Here is a 25,273-nt window from a genome sequence, read left to right as displayed (position 1 = left end):
GCGGGGATCGAACCCGCGGCTCCAGCAGGCTCCGGAAGGGGGAGAGCCTCCCCGTTCCCCCCGAGCCCGGGGTTGGCCGCAACCTGCGGCGGGCGGACACTCACCGAGCGGCGGCGGCGGCTCCCTCGCCGAGCGGCTCCCCGCAGAGCGCTCGCTTCTCCCGGGGGCGGGGGAGGAGGAGCGGGCGAAGGGCGGAGGGAGGGAGGGAGAGCGCGGATTGAGCCCTGCCGGCTGCCGTCGCCGCGCTCCCTGCCCCCGCCCCGGCCCGCCCCAGCGGCGCGGCGAGCGGCAGGGACCGGCGAGGCGAGGCGGTGGTGTGCTGCGCTGCGCTGCCGGGGAAGCGGCGATGTGAGTGTCCAGGGGCCGGGAGGGAGCGCGGGTAGGGCCGGCCGTGTGAAGCTCTCCCACAACCCCCGGCACCTGCGCGCCGGGGCGGGCAGGGCCGGCAAGGCGGAGTGGGGGCGGGCGCGCCGGGCCCCCGGTGCCCGCAGGCTCTGGGGAGGCCTTGGGCAGCCGGTCAGAGGCTGTGCCCCCGCTGGGGCCGGCGACCCCCGCCTTGCTGTCCGAGTTATTTCCCTCTCGCTCCGGTGCCTCTGCTCCCGTCTGTCCTGCTTTTCTCCCCGCACCCTCCCAGTTGTTTGTTTCTGCTGCCCCTTCGGCCCCTTATCGCTCCCGGGCAGCTTCGCCTCCCGCCCGCGGGGACGCCGCCACCCGAGCGGTGCGGGGGAAGGCGGCTGGGTGTCCCCGACCACCCACACACCGCCGGCTTCCTCGGAGCCTCCGGGCCTGGGGGAAGCGTGTGGGGGAAAAGCCGCTGTGCCTCGGTTTTGCTGACCATCGCGACTTCCTTTACGTCTTTAACGAGAAAATTTGTGTTAATACCTGACCACATTTGGGGTGGGCGTGGTGTAAAAATCCAAGCTTTGGTCTTTATGAAGTGAGAATGTCATACGAATGGCATTTTTTCGTTTCTGCTACTTTTCTGGATATCCTAACTTCCCTGCTGAAAAAAAAAAAAAGAAAAAGAAAAAGTAAGAAATCTGAACCTGACCAAAAATATCTTTAGAGATCTTTTTTGTGGGGAAGTATTTGATGGTTAGGTTGTGTCAGCCTGTCTTGCAGGCTGGTACTACATACAGCAGTGTTCTTAATTTTAGTTATTGCTAAAATTATACCTGAACAATTTCTTGACCCAGTTTATGTTGCTGGGTTTTTCCTCTCCTAATTCTTATCATATTCTTCCTGACATAGCCCATATCCTCCTTCTGCATCTACAGTAGCAGACCTCTGCTCTCAGTAGATATCCCTGACTTCAGATACTGAACTTTTGAAGGCTGACTCAGGCAGTTCGCTTTAGGTTCCCTGTATGAGGAAGAAATACGCATCTATGGAGTTCAATTTGCTTCTCAGATGCCTACTTAGGATGGAAAGAGTGGCGTTCGGGAGATGACAGTCTCCCATCTATTGACATGGAGAACTTAGATGACTTGATATCTCACTTGTTAGACAACTGAAGTTAGGAGAGATGAGCTCCGTTGGAGCTCCATACATGCAGAAGGCTCCCTGCCCTGATACTCTTGTGCATTCTTGTATATTGTTAAAAATATTTGTAGCATTACCTTTCAAGTTATATAATTTACGATTTAGAAAAGAGATCTGGCAAAGCAGATCCATGCAAATGATCTTCAGCACCAATATAGGTCAGACTGAGCAGCTTCTGCAGACTCTGTTCTCCACTCAGATTGTCTTGCGGGATATGATGATTTGTATGCTGATCAGAGGGGGCTAATACAGTAATAAAAAAAAACAGCTGCTTGGGTTGTAAATGAGAATTTACAGAAGGATTGCAAAAAATATAATCAACTTGAAGGCCAGAAGAACTAAACCCCTCACAGGACTGCTCTGTTCCATGTGGATGAAACTGCCATCCAGTACTACTCTGTAGGAGCCTGCATATAGACCTATATTCTGTGATATATGCGAAGGCCGACACGCTAAGGTTAGGTAGAAGGACAGCCCCATATACTCAGTGTGCCAGGGATGCTATTTTCTTGTGTCCTTATTTTTAAATACCATTTTTTAAAAAATAAAAATTAAGGGTATGTATGTATCTGAGAAGTGTTTTGAGGGTAGGATTAGTGCACTATGAATTAATGGAGTTGCTGTGAATTATTTGGGAGCGTGGGCTGTTAGGGCCATGGCACCAGGACCTACTTCATGGGACAAGAAAACCTTTTCTTTTTTGGCCTTCATCCCTGCCGATTCTAGCATTGCATTCTTAAGTCTTACTAATACTGGGATGTTTGAATTAGAATTAGCTGTTCTTGAATGGTTTCCTATGTGGAGGAGGATCTATTGTGAAATATATGTGATTTTTTTCTTTCATTCTTTCTACTTGTTTCCATTACAAAACAACTATTTTTATTTAGAAGTACACAGTATTCCCAAATAGAATTTATTAGTATTTCTGAATACTGTCCTGTTGAATGGCTGTTATAGAACAGCCATAGTAGCTAATCTGAATTCATTTCCTTCTGTAGTCAGGAACTTGAATCCGTGTATTTATTACATCAGATGCCTGTATTCAAAAAGATGATGCACGCACAGGCTGTTCAGTGTTCAAACCTGCAGAAAGCTGGAAGATACTAACTTTGTTCAAAGTCTTCAGAGGCTGTAGATATTAAAAACAAGGAAGACTGCTGAGCATGCGGATGATGTTTTTCCCCCCCCTAAAGGCTTATAATTTGGACAGATATATCCCTGATACAAACCCCCCTTCATCCCTGCCAAATTTCAAGTCTGGTGTTTTAGAACAGAGCTATTCAAAGCAAATGCTTCCAGATTTTGTTTACATAGCCAAATTTTTTTTTTTTCTTGTGTTCAGAACCACCTGAAACAGTTGTTTCGGATTTTTTCCACCTTTTTTTTTTTCCCCACCTTTTAATTTCAGCCAGTATATGGTAGGAACAAAAACCTACAGCCCAGTCTCAAAGTAAAGTTTGGCAACACTGTCCAAGCTGAAGATAGTTCTTTTATGAGGGTTTCTTAAGCTTCCCTATATAAAGAAGCCTGACTGCACCACCTGTTAAAACATTAATAATACTGTAAGTTGTGAGGAGAAGCAGCTCGCAGGCTGATGGTTTGGGGCCCTGGACCCTGGTACTGCTGGAGTTACTCTGCGGGTTACTTTCTGAATGTTGTCGACACAACCTGTCCCCTTGGCGTGCTCCCAAATGCATGGTTCGCATGCAGTGGGAGTGCATAACCCCCTCATTGCAGTTGTAGGTTGCAATGTTTGAGTTTTGGAGTTTTCTCTCTGAATTTAAATGTTTTCATACCTTTTGAGATGGCAAGTGTGGCAGGTGCTGTTAATGCGGAGTTGCGATTTGTTCTTCCCCATCTCCTTGTTCCCTCTGAAGTGTTATATGAATTTCAGAAATCTGAAAATGGTTTCAAGATTGACACTACTTGCACTTTCCAGCTCTTTGCACCAAAGAGTTTGTCATTTCGTTAAAGTTTCAAGAAAACAGTTTGATGTTTGCTCCCCCTTTTTCCCTCCTTCCCATTTAGTCCTTGGAACTGTTGCACATTCTGCCCCTGGGTGGTTTAACGAGTAGAAGATGAAAGAAAATCATTGTGTGTTTTTCTTATTGGAAAAAATCTTATAATTAATAAATCTTCTTACTATTAAAATCACAATTTCTTCAAGAGACATGCATTTCTTGCAAGTTAGTACAAGATTTCCAGCTCTGGCTGAAAGATTACAGCAGTTTGTCGAGAAGTTGCCCGGTACCCATCTGTATCCGTGCTGCTGTGTTCTCTGTGTGCCAGGTAGCAGGTTGCCAAGCTGACTTGCTCGGCCAGCTCTGGAAAATCGGGCTCCAAGCGGACTTGGAGGTAGAGCTTCTCAGTAAAAGTTGCCCACCTCTCAGGGTCGGTGTCACCACGCTCCCGTTGGGATAGCTGCGCCTGGGTGAATGTGTACAGAGCTGAAGTCTCAACCCTGCAAACCTGGACAAGCCAGACTTGATGCACTCTGGACTGTCTCTTCGTTTTAGTGCCAGGAAGAACGATTGTTGCGGTGGTGATGGCTAGCTGGTCGGCTTTGTGGTCCTTAGCAGGTTGGCCCAGCTGTAAAGGTGAAAACAAGAATCTTAACTTTACTGATATAAGTGCAGGCAGAAGAGAAGGAGTCTTAAAAGCTGTACTGTTTTTACTGGAATGACTTTTAAAAATAACTGCGTTTCCCTTGATTTGATTCAAGTGTAAAGGACTTCTGTACCACTTTAATGGCATCTCCTCTCAGGCGTGTATTTGGCAGATTAATAAAATAATCACATACTTAAACATTGTCTTTGATCTGGATTAACTTTAAGGCTTGTGACTGGAGCCTGTGAAGCACTTGTAGCACCTCACCGAAGTTGGGTCTCGCTTCAGTTGCCACTCCTTTCCAAACACTCCTCTTTGCTTTGCTCTCATTGCAGGGCCATTGGTGCTTTGCAGGCTCCGTCACTGTTATAATGGCAGATGTTATTCGCTGGATGTTTCAGCTGAGCTTGCTCTTTTATTGAGTGTTATGAACTCAAGTGGAAAATCTTTAAGAGAATTACTCGACATATAACACTCCTCATGCTCATAAGTCATGGAATTGGGACCATAATTTACACAATTAACTTCATTAATCATGAAGTGCAGGATTTAAGGTTCCCAGGATACCAAGTCTTCTGCACAGAGTATCATTTACGCTTATATGTAACAACAGAGAGCCAGCTCCAATCTTTATCAAAACCAAAGAAGAGATGAAGACAAAAGGCTTCCGTCATCAAGACCTGGATTTGTGTTTGAGCCCCAGGTGTGCCCTCAGGTTCTCCAGCTACACGATTACTCTCTGTGTAGCTGCAGAGGTTTGCAACAGATGTGGCGTCCAGTAGCGCTTAGGAAAGAAATCGGTGGAAAATATAGCTGTGAAAATACAGCTCGTCACACTCTCAGGTCTTGACTTTTGGTGGGTGCAGCTGTACAGTCTTAATTTTGGCACTTACGCTTGATTCTGTTGAAGAGAAAGAGCCAGCCCCGTTAGGTTAAACTTGGAAACACGCAGATGTTCTTGCATCTCCGAAGCACACAGTGAGGCTCTTTGACAATTTATTTGTTTTCTGTCAGAATTGGTCCGTGGCCTTAGGAAGGTTAACCCAGCTTTTAGCTGCAAATTTATCTTAGATGACGTCGAAGGATTTAGAGACAATTTAGGAGCTATAGCTCAATAGGAAAAAGGGCCTCGAGGTATTTCTGAGCTCTGAATTTCTCCCTCCCACTCAGCTGGTTTTCCAGCCAGAGTGTTCGATTTCCCAGGCTTTGGCCCTAGGACATTCTGATATATAAATCTCGAAAGCCTTTTAATTAAATGTGTGACTAAATAATCACCCAGTTTTAAAGTACACCATTTAGGGATGAGCAGATTTCTGTTTAAAGGGGGGGGAAGCCCAGCTGCTTCTTTCTAGCTTCCCAGAAAATTGCTTGAAAAGCTGTGCGTTGCTAACGCAGTATTGCTTACAGGTTGATACATTTTTGCAGAGGATATCCTTCGTACTTAAACTTCTCAATAATCATAGCCTCGTAGAAATTGTGTTTTTTCATTAAGCATGGTAGGAGAGTGTATTTTGATATCTACTTAAATTTTAAAGAGTTGAATTGATCAGCTGTTTCTGTTATGAAAGATCCGTTCGCAGGTATCCTAAGGTGCTGTTCGAGGGTGCTGTTGCTGTGCATGGAAGAATTTTTGTGTTTATTGAATGAAAATGTCAGGAAGTATTTTCCTTGAACTCTGTACATTGATCTTCAGATGGAAGGCAAAGATACATTTTTTGGACTGATCTTTTTTAATGTTCTCAGGGTAATCTTGAATTGGTTTTGGTTTCGCCCCTCCGTCTTTTTCATTTTAACTTAAAAACGTAGAAGTCTGTTGCTGGAAGGTGTTCTGTTGAACCAAAGCATTGCATCTGTTGCTGCAAGTCAATGACAAACGGAATTATTTCTGCACAAGCCTCATCTGGCAATAGAAAGCAGTTTTTGATGAAGAAACAGCCATTGGAGCGGTTGTTTGTTTTATTGTTAAATGCTTTCATGTAGTAAGTTTTGAGCTCTGAAGAATTTCCCCCAAGTTTCCTCACACATGTGCAGCTTATCTAAATTGCATGGTTCAGAAATATTCACATTTTTACACTGAAACATCCAAACAATTTAGTGCTGTGTCTGTGACCCCACGGGTCAGAATCTGTTCTAGGATTCCCCGCAGTAGCTCACGTTGTCCAGAACTGCATCTTTGTGTTCCTAAGCGCACTCTGTACAGTATCCCAAGAAGACTTTAACATTAAATCTAAAGTTTTACACTTAGAACCGTTTGTTGTATGCATTTTTATGGAAAATAGTGCAAGTTGTACTTTTCTGACAGTTCTGTGTTTAATTAGGGTATCTAGAGATGCTTGTTTATCTCTGGCTTGCTTTGTCTTGTATTTCTGGTTCTTACAGCATCGCCTCCATTGTAAAAAAATTGCAGTCTTCAGGGGTCAGATGAGCACAATCTCAATACCGAGCTGTGCTTTATGGGGACCGTAGTCAACAGTAGTCAATATAGCTACTCATGCTTGCTCCCCATAATTTGTTTTTTTTTTTAAAAAGAAAAACTTTTAGCACTCAATCACCCAAAGAAGACTAAATTTAGTTTCCGAAGCTATACATATATATATATATATATGTATACAAAAACCTGTGGCTGGGATTATTGTTTCAGATTATACATCTTATTTTTTTTTTCTCTCCCCAGGGCCGATTACTGGAAATCTCAGCCAAAAAAATTCTGCGATTACTGCAAGTGCTGGATAGCAGACAACAGACCTGTACGATGGTCTACCGTACAATGTCAATGATTCTGAAATACTAGGAATTTGAATTACAGGCTTTTAACATCACTTTTGATACTATTCTCTTGATGCATGAAATGTGTGGTTTTAAAATGCCGTTGTAATACTTGTGATATTTAAAGTATATTATGTTGAGAGCCAGATGCTGCATAAAAGGTGGTCTGTGCTGTTCTACTTGGCAGTACAGATAAGAACTGAAATATCTGACCCTGCTTTTTCTTCAGCTTCTGTAACTTAACATTTGATCTGTCTTGAAACTTTGTCCATGCCTGTTCCTAGCCTTTGTATGCAAGTAGAAAGCAAAACCTGGCATATGTGCTGTTTATATCTGGTAGGCCTGGTGCAGCCAGCACTCTAAGCGTTAAAAGCAGGTTTCTTTCATTTCACACAGCCCACAGAAACGTTCCTGGGTTACAGAAAGGTGTTTCTGACTTGCAGATGCCATTTGCACACTGCTAGACCCATTGGTTTCTCACTTAGAAATAAATTTTGCCTTCCTGACTCGATGCCGAGGGTACTTCTGGAGCTGAGCTTCATCTGGCTTGCAATTAGATACCTGCAGTTCAGAATGACACGTGTGAGCTAATTGGTTTAAGTTTCTTCTTGCAGTCAGTGAAGAGAAATGCACGTTAAAGGGGCGGGGGATTTGGCTAACTTATATCTCATTTAACTGTCTTTAAATGAGATGAATCGTCCCCTGGATGTGCATCCTCTGCAATTCAGTTTGTGCAAAGAAAATCCAGGGTTACTAGGTCAGGCTTATGCACCTGATATTTGGGCACCTAAATGAGCTCAGATACTTTTTGTAAGAACCACATGAGGACTTCCACTGTTGTACCTGTGGAGCCTCTGAACTGCTTCCAGCTCCTGCTGGCTTCAGTCTTTCTGGCAGCTTTTTGGCTTGCAGACTGTTCCGTTGTCCTTAGTCACCCAACTCTCCCACCTTACCTTTTCCTCTCTCAGATTTGCGGACCTGCAGACTAGTTTGAGTTCATGGGATATTTGTGGAGCATAGCATAATCAAATTAAGGACCGTAGCTAATATTTGGAACTCTAAATAAGCCATACTGTTTTTAAAAATTTGCATGAAAACAGAGAGGTAAAAAAAAATGACAAGCGATGATACTTGGAAGGATGGCATGGAGAGGGAGCTCAGATTACCTGTTACTTGTCTCTAATCTGTGTTCTGAACAGTATTATTTGAAAAAAATTAAATCTGATAGACCATGAAATTTTATTATACCATTTTGGAGTGTTACTGATTTTTCATAATTTCTATGTTGAGTGTTTCTCAGTGTTCCTGAATTCCTATAGCCATTTTATAGCTGTAGTGTTTGCTGTAAGTGTTTTCAGAACAGATTACATTTAGGCTTGTTCAGCTAAATTTAGTCTAACTAAATTTTAACTGTGTAAATTAACTGCATTAAAATTGTGTAATACATATTATTTTTCTTGGGTTTTTTCTCGCTTTTAAGAGCATTGATTTTCATGAAAGAGGGAAGAATCATAAAGAAAATGTGGCAAAGAGAATTAGTGAGGTAACTCAAATATCTTATTTGCACGAACACTTTTTTTTAATCTTTCTTATTATCAGACTTGTTTTATTTATTCTCTTGGGGTTGTTTTGTCTTGTTTTGTTTTAGATTAAAAAGAAAAGCTTGGAAAAAGCAAAAGAAGAAGAAAACATGTCAAAAGAATTTGCAGCAATGGAGGAGGCTGCAATGAAAGCATATCAAGAGGACATGAAAAGGCTTGGAATTAAGCCAGGTAGTTCATATAGCTGCCAAAGGATTAAAGACAGAATTGAAAGAATATTCAGTAGGAATGTTTTTTCTTAAATTAGGTTTTAGGAACATGAGAACAGGCCTTCAGGACTGTGTTTGCTCATAAAAAAATAAAATCAAAAGCAAAACAACAAGGAGTCTGCAAATTGCCAGTAGTAGAAGTTGCAGTACAGAATGTTTTTAGCTACGAAGTCCTCTGGTCCGTGGAACAATATGATTTGGAGTAAAAAAATTAAACAATGTGATAACAAAAAATAGGCTGTAGCTGGTGCTTTGAATCAGCAGTGCAGCTTCCCTTAGGTAATGTTATGTTAGATTTTTGCCAATTGGAGACAAAAGTTCCTATTGAATAGGAGAGGTTGGGTTCCCGCTGGGGTTAAACAGTGGAGATGAGAATCTCCTACTCAGCTTGCAGTTCAGCAAGTGCCTTTGTTTTGTCCATGTGAAGACATATTATCCTTTAAAATAGTTTGTAGTTTCAAGCTCCTGTAGGATTTATCTTTTTCGTAACTCTCTTAGTTTCTTTTTTGTTGTTGTTCAGTTAAAGATCATTGGTCCTTATGGTTTTTCTCTTTAGGTTACTCATCTTTTGGTATTTGGACTTTCTTATGACACTATAGTATTGCTACAATGCAAGATTCTTTAAATATAGTCTTTTAAACTTACCTGCTATGAGTGTAATACTAGTGAGTGAAAGTACTCATAAAACAACATTTCCTATTTGCTGTTGCTCAAAAGTGACTAATATTTAAGCTCAGATTATTACTCTTTTTTAAAAAGAGAATATTATTTTCTTTAAGATGAGGTAGGTCCCAGTTCGACACAGAGTAAACCACAGAGTAACACAGTGGAAACTCCAGGAAAGAAAGAAAAGAAAGAGAAGAAGGAAAAAAAGGAAAAGAAAGAAAAGAAAAAAAAGACACCTCAGGACCCCTCAATGCCACCAAAAACTGAAACGAAGGAGTGGGTGCAAGGATTTTCTCCCGAAGGCTATACGTATTACTACAACACAAAAACAGGAGGTAAAAAATAGTGAGAAGCAAATGCAGATACAGTTACTGGATATAAATGAGAAAAGACTGCCTGCATTTCTTTACTCTTCTGCTCTCTCAGTAGTAAGCTGATTATTAAAAGGTGAACAATTAGGTGGAGTTTTGATATTCAGCATTCAAGGCTTAGGCATCTAGAACTTCAGACTGGTTTTGCTGTTTGTTAATAATGTAAGAATGCAGTAATTCCAGTTTCTGGAGATGTTTAGCCTTTCACAGGTTAAGTATACAAAAGATAGCTGTGTTAAAGAAGCTTCCTTATCAGGAATGTGAAATAAATGAGAGTAAGTAAATGAGAGCTGTTAGGGATTGCTGTCTGATTGTTTCTTTCCACATTGACAGGATTTATCTGACTGACTTCTGTTGAGGAGCTATGTGTTATGATCTACTTTAGAGTGTAAAAGCAACCTTCTTTTAATTAGACTTAATGAGACTGTTACAAACTGTTTCTTATAAATTTAAGAATTGCCATTAGTATTTGCCGTAGTCTCTCCTCATGCAAGATAACTTCCAAAAGGTAAAAATCTCGCGTGTTTCGTTTCCCCTGGTGTATGCTACCATTTCAAAAACAAACACCTTTTTTGTATGAAGATTCCAGTATCTGTGTATCAGCCATAGTTTAATAGTCTGGGAGGTGGTTAATCCTCATAAAGCCAACTGTAATAATTATGATACTTTGGTTTATTGTTCATACCGTGGTTTGATCAAGGCAGATTTATATTCCAGTGAGGTGTATCTGTATTACTTGTTTGTATGTGTGCACACATAAGTGTCATACCTTTTACATCTGTTTTTTTCTAAATATTATTAAACAGGATTGAATGATGGGTGAAATATGGTTTTGCTTTTTTAGAATCACAGTGGGAGAAACCTAAAGGATTCCAAGGCAACTCTCAAAACTCACAAACGGTAATCAAATACTGTTATTCAAACTTTTCTTTGTCCTTGTAAGCACTTATCAGAAATAAGAGAAGCAATTTGCAAGTCTTCTGATTGCAGAAGATAAATTGTTTGCTCTTAGTAAACTTAGAAAAACATAATTTGAATATATGGAATGTTTTATGATGTACTTGATGAAAGCACAAATTTTGCTATACAAATGTTTTTTGGCTAATTTGTTTATCAAGGGAAGAGAAGTCATAGTGGTGGTTGTGTTTTTACAGAATATGTTTTTTGGATGCTTCAACCCATAAATTCTGTTCAACCTTTCGTGAATGAAATCTAATTAAAAAAATTAAAACTTACACATTTGAAGTAGTTAAGACTCTTTTATCTTAGGAAACATTGAGATTGCATTGACAGAGAGTGAAAAAAAAAAGAGTGCCTATTTTTTGTGTTTGCTTTAGGATATGGCTATGTGATAATTTGTCTTTTTCATGGAACCTATGTGCAAGCAATATTTTGAGAATATTACTTTTAGAATATCACTTTCTTTTTCTTATTTAAGGCACTGGAAAACTTGCCAAATAGCCCAGAGAGAGAAATATTTCTTATTACTATTAGTGGGCTTTGCCCTGATGCTTACCACTCAAGGATTTTTGTGCTTCACAACATCAAAAGTTTTTTTTTGTGCTTCACAACACTCCTGTAAAGTGATGTTACGTTTCTCCATTTTTGAGATAGGTATCATAGGTATAGTATGATTTAAAGTCAGTGTTGTTTGCTAATGTTGGTTTTATGTTAGAGATCAGAAAAGCCTGGCTTTTTCAGAGCGCTAGGCCAATATTGTTGTATCTGAGAAGTGGCTTATGCTTGGTACTGGGTTACTTACAGTTAGAGGAGAAAATGGTTATAATCGTGTATATTTTTAGGCAATTGAATCAATTCACAAAATGTACGTGAAGTTTTGTCAGTATTCCCTCTCTTGATAAGGCAGTGTTTTATCTCAAAAATGCAGGCTTTTTCCACCAGCGTTCATTCCCAAGAGACCGCACACTTCGTGTCAGAGCTGCCCATCACATGCTATTCTGGCTTTCTGATTCCTTTATCCTGCGGTTTTGCACAGCTTGTTAACAGCACTTCAACTTTATCTTTTCAGTCAAGGCCTAGCTTTGCAATATTTATAAGCCAGTCTTACTGTAGCCTTCCCCTGGAAGAGGTGGTCCTGTGACTAATCTTGTACGTTCCTTGGTGCATATTTGCCCTGACAGTAAACTTGTTTAGGGAGCGAAGACATCAGAGTTTAGGTTAGCACTTTGTAGGCTTAATGTCCTTGCAATCAGCTCTCGGGGTGATCAGAGAAGTGCCGGTGCAGGGAGAGCAGATGGAGGAGAGAAGGAGCTGCCTTCTTGGCAACAATTTGAAGTTAACTCATCTCAGCTATATCATAAACACACACCTTCAGCCTCGGGTATCTCTCCAGTGCCACATGGCTGTATTTTGCCATTCCTCCCTCACCCTCCTTGGTGACTTTGTGGTGTCTTGAGTTATTTTCGCTATTGCTAAAAACAAGCATTTGATTGCTCCCTTATTTAGTCTGAGCTAAAGATACTGGGAACATTCCAGATCTCTAACAAGGACTCACACTGCCCAGAAATCAAAGGGCATGCTTGCAGTATGTAGTGCAAGTGAGATTCACAGGCCTTCCATGTTTTGCAGCATGTTAGCCTGCTGCTTAGACTTTGTGGTGAGAGAGCAGAGTAATGAAAAGGCATGTTGAAGACTTGAAGACTACCTACAGCTTCAGTTAGATTGACATCATGCATTAAGCATTTGCATAGGAGGATACTCGGTGTGCCTAAAGTCAAATATCTGCTGAAAACCTCTAAGAACCAGGTCTAAAATGTTCAGGATCTAACTCTTAACAAAAAGGATAAGTTGTACTTAAGACTAGTCTTTTGTCCTCTTTCAACTTAGATAAAATAATTTTTCCTCTTGCTTCTTTTGTTGAAACTAGTACACTGAAACTTTTGAGAGCCAAATCTCGAGGAAACTTGCTCACTGACGGCTTTCTTGCTTTTTTGCCTGCTCTGAACCTGTTATTATTCTGATATTATTAATCTGTTTCATATATAGCTTTCTACAGAGCAGGTATGAGAACGTTAAGTCCTGATTGGTTTGTGTTTTTTTAAAAAAACGCAAAGTTTTAATAGAGTATTAAGCAAATGCATAGGAACGTGTGTGCAGAAGCCTATTTGGGGGGGGGGGGGAGGTGTTTATGTGTACCCACAGAGAAATTCATTAATGCAAAAATCATGTGTGATGAAGCGGCATAGAAGTTCTGCCCAGTACAGGGGAATGGGCAGTATTAGTATTTAAGGAGCAGTGAAGTAGTGCATGTGTAAGTGTTTATGTGTCAGTGTTAATGGAAATCAGGTTCTTAAGGAAGATGTTAAGCCACGTGTAATGACTGACTATCTAGCTGTGTCTGATTCTGCAAAACATCTTTATTTTAATTACACATCCACAGAGCAGAGACATAACAGCAACTTCTGCCGCATTTCATATTAATTAGTAGGGAAAAACAGTGCTTTGCTGAAATTGGTGCTTTACTAAATAAGTAAATTCACGGCATGCATTCCTGCAAAGTCTGCTTCTCCGGTATTTTTGGTGAAGATCTATTTTGGAATAAATTTTAGATGTTTTGGTTTTGTTTGCTTATGTTTAATTTGTGATAGTATTTATCGTACTGTTTTTCTATAGCCCTCATAAAACCCTGAGTCTTCCAGAGAAATTTTTTCTTGGTCTCTACTTAAGACAATAACAAAACCAGGAAATGTTAACTTCAGGTGTGAATACTTTGGAAAATAAAAAACATGGCCTTTTATGGCTTTTATCATAATATGAACTGTATGGCAACCTTTACTATACTGCTTCATACTAATTATCTACGGTTTGAAAAAACTGTCTATGTGCATTTGCAATACATTCAGTTAATTCAATCTCACTTGAGTCAAAGGGAATACTTTCTAACAACTTCAGGGGTTCAAGCTTAAAAACAGTAAAATTATCATTAACAAAAAATACTCAAGGTTTGAATAGTCTTGTAAGCGATGCTTTGGCTGATCCTTAAAACTCTCTTGTTTAACGAGTGCCTGTATCGTTTTCTCAGGGAGCAGAGTGGGTAGAAGGTGTCACTGAAGATGGTCATACCTATTACTATAACACACAAACAGGAGGTAAGGAGAGCTTGTTTTCCAGTTAATCTCTATTTCAGAAGAGAGGGTTCTCAGAGCAGCATTTTATTTTGCAAATAACTGCATTTTAAGGCCATTACTAAGTTTTCTATTTCTTAAGCTGTTGCCTTGGTTGAAATATACTAGTTGTTAAGTCAAGGCTGGCTTTATAGTTGTATCATCAGTGTGTATGCATTTGTGCTTCATAGGTTTTATTTGACATTCCACTTACAACTCTAAAATATGGGTTCTTTTCTACATAAATATCGAAATTATTGTTTGAAAAACAGAAAGAAGCAGGATGTTTGGGGGTTTTTTTGACAGAAGAATATCTTGAACTTTTCTTCCTGCTGACGTAGCGTTGATAAGAGAGTCCAGAATCTTACCTCCTACTTCTTTTCCCCATTTTTTTCCCTACAAGGGGAACTTTGTGGTGACTCCCCCACAACAAGCATCTGTTTTCTGAATCTGTTTGAATCGTTTTAAGGTCAATGATTCCTCTCTGGAGAGCACATGATTTTATGCTGGCTATGAGTTTTCCTTCTGCTGTTGGGTATGAAGTGGCATTCCTGACGATGCCAGGAATAGCAAAAAAAAAACCAAACCCAAAGCCTTTCAGTTTTTCAGCATGCCACTCCCCTGCTCAAATGATTTGTGATTTATTTTTTTTGTGAAAGGGAAATGACGTGATGGTTATTTTTAAACAGTACCTTCCAAGTTCAGATACATTTTTTGCCTTTGGTTGTATTTTTTAAAGTTCTTCATGGACACATGACACTCGTGAAGAATGTTTTTGTAATCATTGTATTTGGTTAAATTTTGACTTGTGAGATTTTAAAGCAATGCCTGACTTTTATAGAGCTGTAAGTATCTTGGAAATGCTTGAAAATTACTCGTCAGTTCTGTTAACGCTAAACCCATCCTCTGAAGACAAGACAAAGTGTTAACCGAGGGGACTGATGGCAGTGTCTCATCTCAGGTGTATAACTTAAGAAGCCAGTATCTCTAGGCTTAGCTCCTGCTACGAGTCATGCTTTGGGAGGCTGCGCCTTACTCCGCTGGCTGTATGTGACACCCAGGAAGGTGAATTTTTCCAGTTACTGGTCTAAAGCTACGTGGCGGCAGTACCATTTTTTGTTCATTCAGAGCCACTTATTGCCAGTTTCTTACACCTTTACTTCTTCAAGATGAATCTAGAGGCATACCTGTTAAATGTTGTTTTCAGGTAGGGATTTCTCTGGAAATAGATAAAATAATTGGAAAAATAGTAGTTTTATCACATTTGAAAGCTTAAATAAAATTGTAGTTTGAAAGTTGGTGTACTTTTGCCTTATTGTTACCAAAAGCAGTTTTAAGACCATTGAGTCAACTTTTATTTAAATGTTTCCTCTCAATATATTTACTGGAATATTACGTTCTCATTGAAAATGAGATTATACCCCGTAGATACTTTAATGTCTTTTCAGAATAATGGTTGTATTTCCTTGTTTACTTGACGGCTCTTTAATTAGAGACCTAATGCTCCCAAGCCAAGTAGTACAGGGAAGGGGGTTATCTGCCCAGGGAGCTGAGGCTCACAGTTAACATTCTTTACCTTATCCTTTCTTTGTAATCAATGGACAACTCAAATCAAATAGGCACCTCTAGAGGCCAATTTGTCTGTCCTGTGATAGGATGGGACCACAGTTCACCATGCATGATATTTTTCTTAAGCACTAATTACAACACGCTTTATCAACAGTGAACTCAGCTGTCATGACAGTATCTCTGCTGGGAAGTGAAATGTTGTCTTTCTGATTATATTTATGAAAACAAACATACCAAACAAAGGCAAAAGCCTTGTGCTAAATTATTTGCTGTATTTTTGCATAAGGCAGCGCTGCTTCTGAAAGGTAATGTTGTCAAAGCAATAACAGATCAGAGTTAGAAACATAAATAACGTGGTTATTCAAATATCTTGGACAGTATCTACATGGGAGAAACCGGCTGGTTTCGTTTCATCTTCAAATGAGAAAAGTCAACGTGACAAGCATTCTGAAGAGCTTGCAGAAACAGATTCCAAAGGGTCTGATTCCGACTCAGAAGACAGTGAAAATGAAGCACAGGGTTCAGAAAGAAATTTCAAGGTACGTTCTCTCTTCAGATTTATTTTACATACAGTATTAATTTTCTAGCTTAAAATGATTTCTCTCTTGTGACAGGCTTTACTCATTGTAATGAGGTTAAACCGTATGACTGAAAGTAGAAGTTTGCACTTGTTCGAATAGCAAAATGAATCTTTATTCAATTATTTGGCCCATGGGTGTCACCATTCCAGAGTAGAAAGCATGATCTTTCCTTCAGCCCACCAGAAGTAGATTGAATTCTGCCAGAAATGTGATGTTCTCTGAGAAAGGACTGTCATCTCTCTGAAGTAATCCACAAAATGATTTGGATTTCAGTGTGAGCATATGACTTCTAACCTTCATTGGTACATGTGACTGCCAAGAAATCTTCAGGGAATGCCTTTGACTGAAAATTACATGGTTAAGTTTCTTTATTAATTGAGGAAAACATTGGCAGCACACAATACAAAACCTGTATCAATTAAATATTTTTGTCTTCAAATTTAAAACTTAAGGGTGTGATTATGGCTCTGGTTGGGTCAGATGGTTTTTCTGAAACTGGTATTTCAGAACAGGCAGAGACAGTTTAAATATAAAATGTATTCATAGACAGGTGTTAATTCTACAGTACATATTTTTATATCACTGTGCATCATTATAAACTACTAGGTACTAGCTGGAAAGTGTGTGTATCTGCATGCACAGAAAGCTGTATGTGAATTTTTGCCTTTTTTTTTTTTTAAACATGATAAGCTTTGTTTTGAAGTAAGTCTGTATTGGCTACTCCTTGCTAACTTCAGCCTTCATAGATGGGATTTTCCAACTTTAACTTATTGTAACATTTAAGACTTTTTTTCAACTCTGTATGTGACGAAAGCTCAAGGAGAAAAATTTAAAGATTTTATTACAATATGAATTTATTGTTTCAAGTTACTCTTGATTGAAAAGTATGAATAGTAGGTAATAGTAAATAAAAGATGTAAAATAAAGCTGCATTGTGTTTTTATTTAGGCGTTTTTGCTTAAGGTGGGTTTTTTCCTCTTTAGAGGAAAGGAGATAATGGTGAAGAATCAGAGGAAGGGAAAAAGTCTTCCAAAGCTAAAAAGTTAAGTCCTTATGGGAAATGGCGAGAAGTTAAACCAGAAGAAACAGCTGGTAAAGAGGAGAGTACATTGGCTTCCCAAGAATCCTCCAGTGATGCACCTAACAAGACCAACCCTTACGGAAAATGGAAAGCAATTAAGCAAGAAGGAGAAGAAGAAGAAGAAGAACCATGGTGAGGATCTTTTTACTGTAGTTATTTTCATAATATTTGCTTCCGGAATACTTGCTTTCAGAGCTGAAGCTTTTTTGTCTGAATTCTGGCAGAATTAGCACAGCAGTGATTGGAAATGTAGCCCAAATACAATTCTTTCTGCAGTGATTATTTTAAGTAATAGCTCTCCATGGCAGACAGTGGTGGTGTTTTGGTTTTAACGTAGAAGTTCACCATGAGTACAAAGTAAATTAAAGTGATTTAAAGGATGATTGTAATCCATCGTTCTTCTCAGAGGCTGAGTATCAACTTTACATGCAGTTACTCTAAGCTTATGTTCCTTAACATCATCTCCTTCAACAGTCTCGTTCAGCTGCCTCTTGTTTTTTCAACTGCTTCCAGCCTTGGAACGGCACGGGCAGCTTTCTCAGGGCCTCTAGCTTCCAGGCTAAGTTCTGTTTCTTTCTGATGAGTAATTAGCTGGGCTAACTTTGCCTGGAATTCAAGATCTGTCTTGATCTTCGAGGGCCAGCAGCAACCTGATCTTGATCGTACTGGGTTAGCATTGTTTTGAATCCCTTCCCTGTGGGATCAATAGTTGCTGACATAATGAGTATGCTTTTTGGACTCCGAGCAATTTCTACCTAAGCCCGGTATGTTTGGCTGAGTTACTTCCACAAGCAGTGAATTATTTCTCACTTTGTGGTCTTGTACTAACTCTAAACTGTTCACTTGAAGGACACAGCCTAAAAGACACTTCAATTTTTTTGTCTTACTTTCACCCAGTATTGCAGTAAAAGATTTCTGATGGCCCTGTTTCTTGTTCTCTCATTTCCCTCATTTTAAAACAAAGTTAAGCAAGACCAAACCAAAATCCACTACGACCTTTTCTGCTGTCACTCTGGGTGAGTCCTGGAGCCTCTTACAATGTGGTGGGAGACACTTTCTGTAATGATTTAAATAAGGAGACGAAAGACAAAACATGTGTAATCTGTTTATGCCAATTTTAATTTTGGAAGCTCTGTCCCATGCCCAACCGATGTACTGCAGATGTTTTCATGACATGCATCTGATCAGAAGGGGTTTTTTTTTGTTTTGTTTTACTGCATAATGCCTGAGATGGCTCCTTTTCTTTGAGCTGAGATGGCTCTGGCTGTCTTTTATGGCCAGTTTCTTGTTATGGGGCCTCTAGGGGTCTCGAAAAATTAGGTTTGGGAGAATGAAATCAATCTTTTCCCTCACACTGACCCCATTCTCCAGCATTATTGTTCTAAATTATTCAGCAGAAACAGTTTTGACACTGTTTGAACTAAATTACACTTCCGTGGAGATGATAATGTCACTTGATCAGTTCCCCTAACGCCTCCTGTATTGGACCAGCTAATCGCTCCTTGACTTCAGAGCTGATAAATTCTTTCAGATTTTGGGGAAGCACTGTCCAATAAAAAGTGCTTTCACCTACTGACCTACATTCTAGGGATGCTGCAACAGTCACATTTTTTTGACTTGCAGTCATTCTCATGGCTCGGTTTTGGGTGCTTGAGCTGATCCGTGTTTTCCTTGAAGCACAGGACCTGAAACTAGGTATAGGACACGAGCTATCAGGCTAGCACTCGGTAGTACTGAAAGATTTATTGCATGGATTGGCCAGGAATACAATGTGTATCTCTTTGCAATAGTGTTATGCTGGTGTGATTCCCGATGGACTTGTGATTTAGATCATTTTCTGTGAACTGTTCAGTTGTTCTCCATCGTATGTTTGTGCCACAGGTTATTCTTGTAGAACACAGTGTTTTGCTGTTGACCTCTTAAAACTGACTGGTCATTTTTAGATGGTCTGATTTGTTCAGATCAATATTAGCCGTGATCCTGTCCTCCAGAGCTGCTTTTCCCACCTTGGGGTCATTGGCTGATTTTGTAAGCCTGTTCTCTGCTCTGACACGCAGACCTTCAAGGTTGGACACCTGCAGAAAACCACTTAATATCATTTTGGCAATGAACTATTGCTAATTACTCACCAACTACTGTCTTTCAACATTCTTAGATTTACACACTGAAGTCCTGTTGTCTTTTACAGGACTATTTATGTGATGAGTGCTTGGGCCATGGTATAAGCTCTGCAGCGAATGAGGTCTTAGTTTTTCACTTTTCGTAACCAGCCCACACAGAAGAAACAAAGAACATGTTTTTTTTCTTGATCCCTGTCATGATGATGATCTTGGCTAGAAAACTGCATCTAGCTCAAAGCTGCTTTGACAATTAAATACGGACGTTTGACAATTAAATATGGGGTGCTGCGTCCAGCTCTGGAGCCCTCAGCACAGGATAGACACGGACCTGTTGGAGCAGGTCCAGAGGAGGGCCATGAAAATGGTCAGAGGGCTGGAGCACCCCTCCCATGAGGACAGGCTGAGAGAGTTGGGGTTGTTCAGCCTGGAGAGGAGAAGGGAGACCTTATTGCAGCCTTTCAGTACTTAAAGGGGGCTCATAAGAAAGATGGGGATAAACTTTTTAGCAGGGCCTGTTGTGACAGGACAAGAAGTAATTATTTTGAACTAAAAGAGGGTAGATTTATACTAGGTATAAGGAAGAAATTTTTTACAGTGAAGGTGGTGAAACACTGGCACATGTTGCCCGGAGAGGTGGTGGAGGCCCCATCCCTGGAGACATTCAAGGCCAGGCTTGATGAGGCTCTGAGCAACCTGATCTAGTTGAAGATGTCCCTGCTTATTGCAGGGGGGTTGGACTAGATGACCTTTAAAGGTCCCTTCCAGCCCAAACTATTCTGTGATTCTGTGTTACCATCTGCAGTACACCATGTTGTTTTCTCCATGTAGATCAACCCTTTTATGTTTTCCTCTCTGCTCCCAGTGAAAAAGTGGACCTGGAGCTTCCCAGTACGGAGAGTGACAATCTACCACCACCAGTGCTAGATGTTCCAGAAGATGCGACAGTGATATTTAAAGAGAAGACAGTCACCTCCCTTGGAGATATGACAGAAGGGGTGCCAACATTTAAAAAGAGGAAATTTGAAAATGGAAAATCTAGAAACTTAAGACAAAGACTAAGTGATCAGTAATACTTAACAAATCATTTTAGATTCTGTTTAAGCTAGAGTGAATCAAAAGTTTAATATTTTAAACAGGCTTTTATAAAGAAAATGTTGGATAGAAATTAAGGATTTATAGGTATTAAAACATGTGTGAGTTGTAATATTTTTTTATTTCATTTTGATGTGATTGATTTTGGAATGGAAGTTTGTGTTTTATTACTTATGCAATATTGTAAATACGTTTACTTTTTATTTTAACCATGCCATCTAAGTTCAATTTGCTCTATGTATGCTGTTTTAAAATCATTGTGTAAGGTTTTTTACTCCTTTTCTGAGTATGGGAGAAAGTAGAAATCCTTAATCTGGCAAAAATGATGCAGACCTTTTATTTTTACAGAGGAAATGGATCGATGGAAGGTACTAGAGAGTAAAATCATCCCCCAAGATTGTTTATGTGGAGTAGTTTCCCAATTAATTGAGTAAAAATGTTGTGCTTACTAACCTTTGGCTAATCGCTCGCAAAAGAGTACGTTCTGAGAGTGCCAACATTTTCAAGCGTAGACCATTTGAAAGCTGTTTTTAGAGGAATTAGTTGCATCAGTGCCACTCATTTCAGACAACTTTCTGAAAGAAATTCTTTGTGTCCATGCATGATAAATGTCTTAAACCTCTGCAGAAGATTTAAACCTGATGAATTTTAACTTTTAATAACAGCACTGGAGCCATCCTTGTTGGAGTAGGTATTTCTGTGGTGTCTTCCTGTTGTGTTTTGCTCTATTGTTGTCTCTGCTTGAATTTTTCTTTCTTCTTTGTGTCAAGTTTTCTTTTTTTGGTCTTGTTTTCTTTTTGTCTCTTTCCCTGTAAAAAACCAATTCCCTGGTATTTCCAGGAAAAAAAATATTCCAAAGACCTGGCCCCGCTACAGCATGCAGCACCCTTTTTGAGGCTGATGGGTTTTGTCTGTTGATAAGAGGAGTGCGCTGAATAGTTGCGGTGTTCGCTAAGCTGGGAGGGGCTAAGTGTATTGAAGCTTCGTTTTTCTCAGTACCATAGGAGAGGAAGACAAGAGATGGATAAGTAGAGCTGATGGCTGTACTCTCCAAGATGGCTTGGACATTTTCTTAAGGATTGGACATTTGATTTCTTCACTCGGTGGGATTGGTCTGCGTTTAGCATCATCAAGATTCGTTGTCTGCATAAGAACACAGCTACGCCCATTGCTTCTCTTGGTATCAAACAGGGGACCATAAAGGTTCACATCATGAATCCATTAAAAAATATGTCTCTGTTTCTAAAGCTGACAGTGTTTCGTTCGGAGAGTCTCAGTCAAAAACAGAGGGTGCAACTTAGACAGTTGTCAGAGTCCAGCTACAGCAAAATAGAGTTGGTAACTGCTGAGCTTGAACTTAATTGAGAAAATGACTGTTCATCTGTCAGGTCGGCGTAGAAAGGAGTGCAAGACAGGGAATCTGGCTTATCCTGTGTTACAAAGGCAGCTGAATCCTTTTTTCTCATCTGCAACATTTTCTCTGTGTACAGAATTAAGTATTGTATTTAATCCCGTGTGTTTCTTTGGCTTCATCAGGGTTGTTGTATTTCTTCCAATGTTTGTTTTGAGAAATGTGAAAGCTTCCTGTAATATCTTCCCCTGGATTGTCATTTAGGGATGCAGGATGCGTGCCGGATGCTCTCATAGTCATAGATGCAGGAACGTACAGCGTATACCCCACGTGAGAAACCTCCCATGCAAGGCTACAACAGAAATGTCCTTTCTACTGAGGAGAGGTTGCCAGGTTTCTTAAAAAGCAGGTTTTTTAGGTTTTGCTCTTACTCGAACTTTATTCCAGCAGCTAAGAGCTTGCTCTGCCTTGGAGCCTTCGTGTGTTTGCCACCAGTTTGCACTCATTTCCTCCCAACTAAGACGAGTATTGCCCTTCAGCTAAGTAGCTTTTCTTCCTCTTGAATCCATCACGTCTTTTCTGAATCACATAAAGCGTCCTTGTGTGACAGGACCTTCAGCGCTCCACCAGCGCTTCTCTTCATCCATTCCAGCCTGAGTTTGCCTAGGCTTTGTGTTCAAGGAAGATTAAGGCCACACGTGATGTCACTAATGCTTCCTTATCGTATTGGAAATAACTTTTGATATGTCCCTAAACCACATTTGCCTTTCACATGACTGCATCGTGCTGTCTGCCGTGGGTGCCCTGTGATTTACCAGTACAACTACCCCTTTCTGCTCCTTTGCCATGGCCAACTGCTGAGTTAGCAGCTGATCACGCTTTCCTTTCAAGCACAATTGTATTTTTTCTTACAAATTTGTTTTGTACTGCTTCTGTTACTCCAAGCCTAAAGTATGTATCCATTTCTGTATGATCTCTGTACAATGATTGTATTGTTCGCTAGTACAGTTTTAGACAGTAGTATAGGTGTTTCGCAGGCTCCGCTTTTAATATCCTCTGAGGAGCACATCTTTCCGTAAAAATGTTTCGTCACATTGAAGTGGTCATAGGCAGTGATTTAAGATACCCTAAATTGCTCGAGCTGATGTTTAAAACCATCTGGAAACAGGAGCGTTCAAAACTTGTTTCCTTAAGGAGCTGCTGTTAGTTGTAACATGAACCAAAGGTCTTTGTCAAGTACTGCGTTTAACAGACCAAAACAAGTATTTACGTTAGGAAAAAAGATTAAATGTTTTCTTTGTTCACTGCTAGTAAAGTTGGTTTAAATCCCCTGCGCTTGCTTTTGCTGATGTGACCTCTAAAGCCTGCATTTTACAAAGAAATACAGCGCTTCACTCCCCACTACCTCTGAAGGGCAGTTTGAGGAGAGACCAGTTTATACTTTGTCCTTAAGTGTAAATTGTAACAAGGGCCAGTTGAATCCAGTTTGATCTATCCAAAGCCACTGTTTAATTTTGCACCATGCTGTCATTCGATTTCCTTATTGTCTATCTAAACCAAATATTTTCTCTTCTGTACAAAAATACTACTGTCTTGTGTTGAGATTTAAGGCAGACGCTGCTTTTCCAGGACATCTGTTCTGCACAGACCTCTCTCCCTTCTGCGCTATCTCCCTGCAAAAATCTTCTGCCTTTGGAATTTGCCGTAGGAATCCTCTAGGTATTACCACAGTTAGGCTCCTCATCTGCTCATCCTTCCTTGGGCCGGAGGACAAGGACAAAGGAATGTTCCTTTTACTGTTTCAGAAGAACAGTGTTTTCGGAAGAAGAGTGCTTTTGTTTTCTGACTAACCCATTTTCTGTCACGCGGCGTGTTTGTCTCTGCTTGCCTGCTTTTATTGCAAGCTCCTTGAGTGAGGGCTACATCCTTGGCTTTATAGGTGGCCGTAGACATTATTAGCAATATGAGAAGGGTAGTTGGAGAGAGAGGGGGAATCATTGCCATTTCTCTTGGTGATTTCTGATTTCTTTTGTGTGATTTTGAGCAAGTCAATTCACTGCTCTGTATTTTTCTTTCCTCGTCTCATCTTTCACTTGTCTGACCTGTTTAGAAAGAGCTTCGTGGTACAGGTGTGCATGTTTTTACAGTAGGGTCTGCCTGAAGTTGGTGATGCTTTTAGAAGTAAACATATTGCACATACTAAAAAAGAAAATTATTTTGTTGGGCATTTGTTATGCCAGGAGCTGTGCAGCGACTTGCTCAGCTTGACTCAGGTTACAGAAAAATCCTTGTTCCTATTTAGGCTCACACAAATTTTAACCCTTCACCTGGGAATTTGTAGATTTAAATCCAGACTTACCCAACAGGGTGAAGTTTGGTTTTTGTTTGACGCTTGTAGGCAAAATCTGTGCTGCAGCATCATCTAATCCAAATATTCAGATTTAGAAGGTGGGGAGGCCTGGTCATGACATGCATAAAAACATTTCTCCTTCCCCCTCCCTCCCCAAAAAAGATTATTTCAGTGCATATTTTGGCATCTCAGAAAGGGAGTAAAAAACCGTTTCACGCTGCTTGGTTTCCTTGATTTGCTTTTTGAGTTGTGCCTCCCCTTTTTCGTACTTTTCTTATTACTGGTGTCTTCCTCAAACCGTCTTCCTCCAGCATTCCTATATATGCAAATCTATGTGTCACCGCTGTGCCGCGTTTCTGGTGTCCACCTTCACCTTCCCCCCCTGCTCTCCCGAGATCTTCAGAAGGCCTCACCTTGGCTTACGTCGGCCACCGTGTCTCCAGATCCCAGCTTACGCCGAGCGCTTCTGCTGCCTGTTCGCGTCATGCCCTGAAGAAGCACAAGCTCACCTATTTTCAAACAACACGCGAGCTATTTCAAGACCGGCTACATGCGCTCTTTTGATTTTCTTGATAATTTGTTTTCCTGAGATGATAGATTTCATTCCATTCCTCATACGGGGTTTTGCAGCCCTTAAATCCTTCTGCTTGTTGGTGCAAAAGCTGTCTGTGTACCTTCTGCTCTCTGCTGCGGCAGCCCTGGGGTTCTGTTTTGTCAGACACATCTCTGCAGTCTCTCTTGTATCTACCTCTTAAGTCCTCGTACCTTCTACCTGCTAAATTATTTAGCCTAGAAATCATGTTAACCGTTTGTGTGATTAACAGATCTACCTTTTGTGCAACGTTTCGGGATATCGCTTGAGTGAAAGTTTCTGTACAAAGCAAAACACGTTGCAAATAATAAGCTGGAAAAGGCAAAATTTGCCCAAGAGGATTCCCAGAGAATGTTGGCAAACACGGGTTTGATTTCACTTATAAAAGCAGATATAGCCCATGCTAAAAACCAGCAGTGTTCCACAGAGCAGGGGCTGAAGACAGTGGGTTTTAATGGCTTGCTTAACTGAAGACGCAGTGAAGAACAGTGGGGTGACTGAAAAGCGCTTGTTTTAGTTTATAAGTATTGTCCGCAAAGTTACAACAGCTGGTTGCTCTTTAGCAGCTTCCCAGTTGCAATTACAAAACATTGCAAGCTCTTGAAGTGGAGTTTGTATGAAAATACCGAATAAAGCTTTCATTTGAACAAT

General features: G+C 40.4%; 2 protein-coding genes across 2 annotated transcripts in view; one reads left to right on the top strand and one right to left on the bottom strand.

Moving 5' to 3' along the window:
* Window positions 1-246, bottom strand: part of ELF1 (E74 like ETS transcription factor 1) — a 95,040-nt gene extending 94,794 nt beyond the window's left edge. The window contains exon 1 of the mRNA XM_063335071.1: window positions 105-246. The gene's annotated coding sequence lies outside the window, so the exon portion shown is untranslated. The remainder of the gene's footprint in view (window positions 1-104) is intronic.
* On the top strand, window positions 218-25,273 carry WBP4 (WW domain binding protein 4). The gene is made up of 10 exons (XM_063335107.1): window positions 218-348; window positions 6,824-6,896; window positions 8,396-8,458; window positions 8,564-8,687; window positions 9,505-9,726; window positions 10,607-10,662; window positions 13,805-13,871; window positions 15,834-15,994; window positions 17,020-17,249; window positions 20,100-25,273. Coding segments are annotated over exons 1-10 (1,206 nt in total). The 5' UTR covers window positions 218-346; the 3' UTR covers window positions 20,308-25,273.

The sequence above is a fragment of the Chroicocephalus ridibundus genome, chromosome 1, assembly GCF_963924245.1.
Source record: "Chroicocephalus ridibundus chromosome 1, bChrRid1.1, whole genome shotgun sequence".
Taxonomy (NCBI): Eukaryota; Metazoa; Chordata; class Aves; order Charadriiformes; family Laridae; genus Chroicocephalus; species Chroicocephalus ridibundus.
Note: the sequence above shows the minus strand (reverse complement) of the source record. Positions and strands in the feature narration are given on the sequence as shown.

Bases quoted from the DNA above. Each gene is read 5' to 3' on its own strand.
- WBP4 (XM_063335107.1), top strand. The intron at 8,459-8,563 runs GTAACTCAAATA...GTTTTGTTTTAG, and splicing joins TGGCAAAGAGAATTAGTGAG to ATTAAAAAGAAAAGCTTGGA. The intron at 9,727-10,606 runs GTAAAAAATAGT...TTGCTTTTTTAG, and splicing joins CTACAACACAAAAACAGGAG to AATCACAGTGGGAGAAACCT.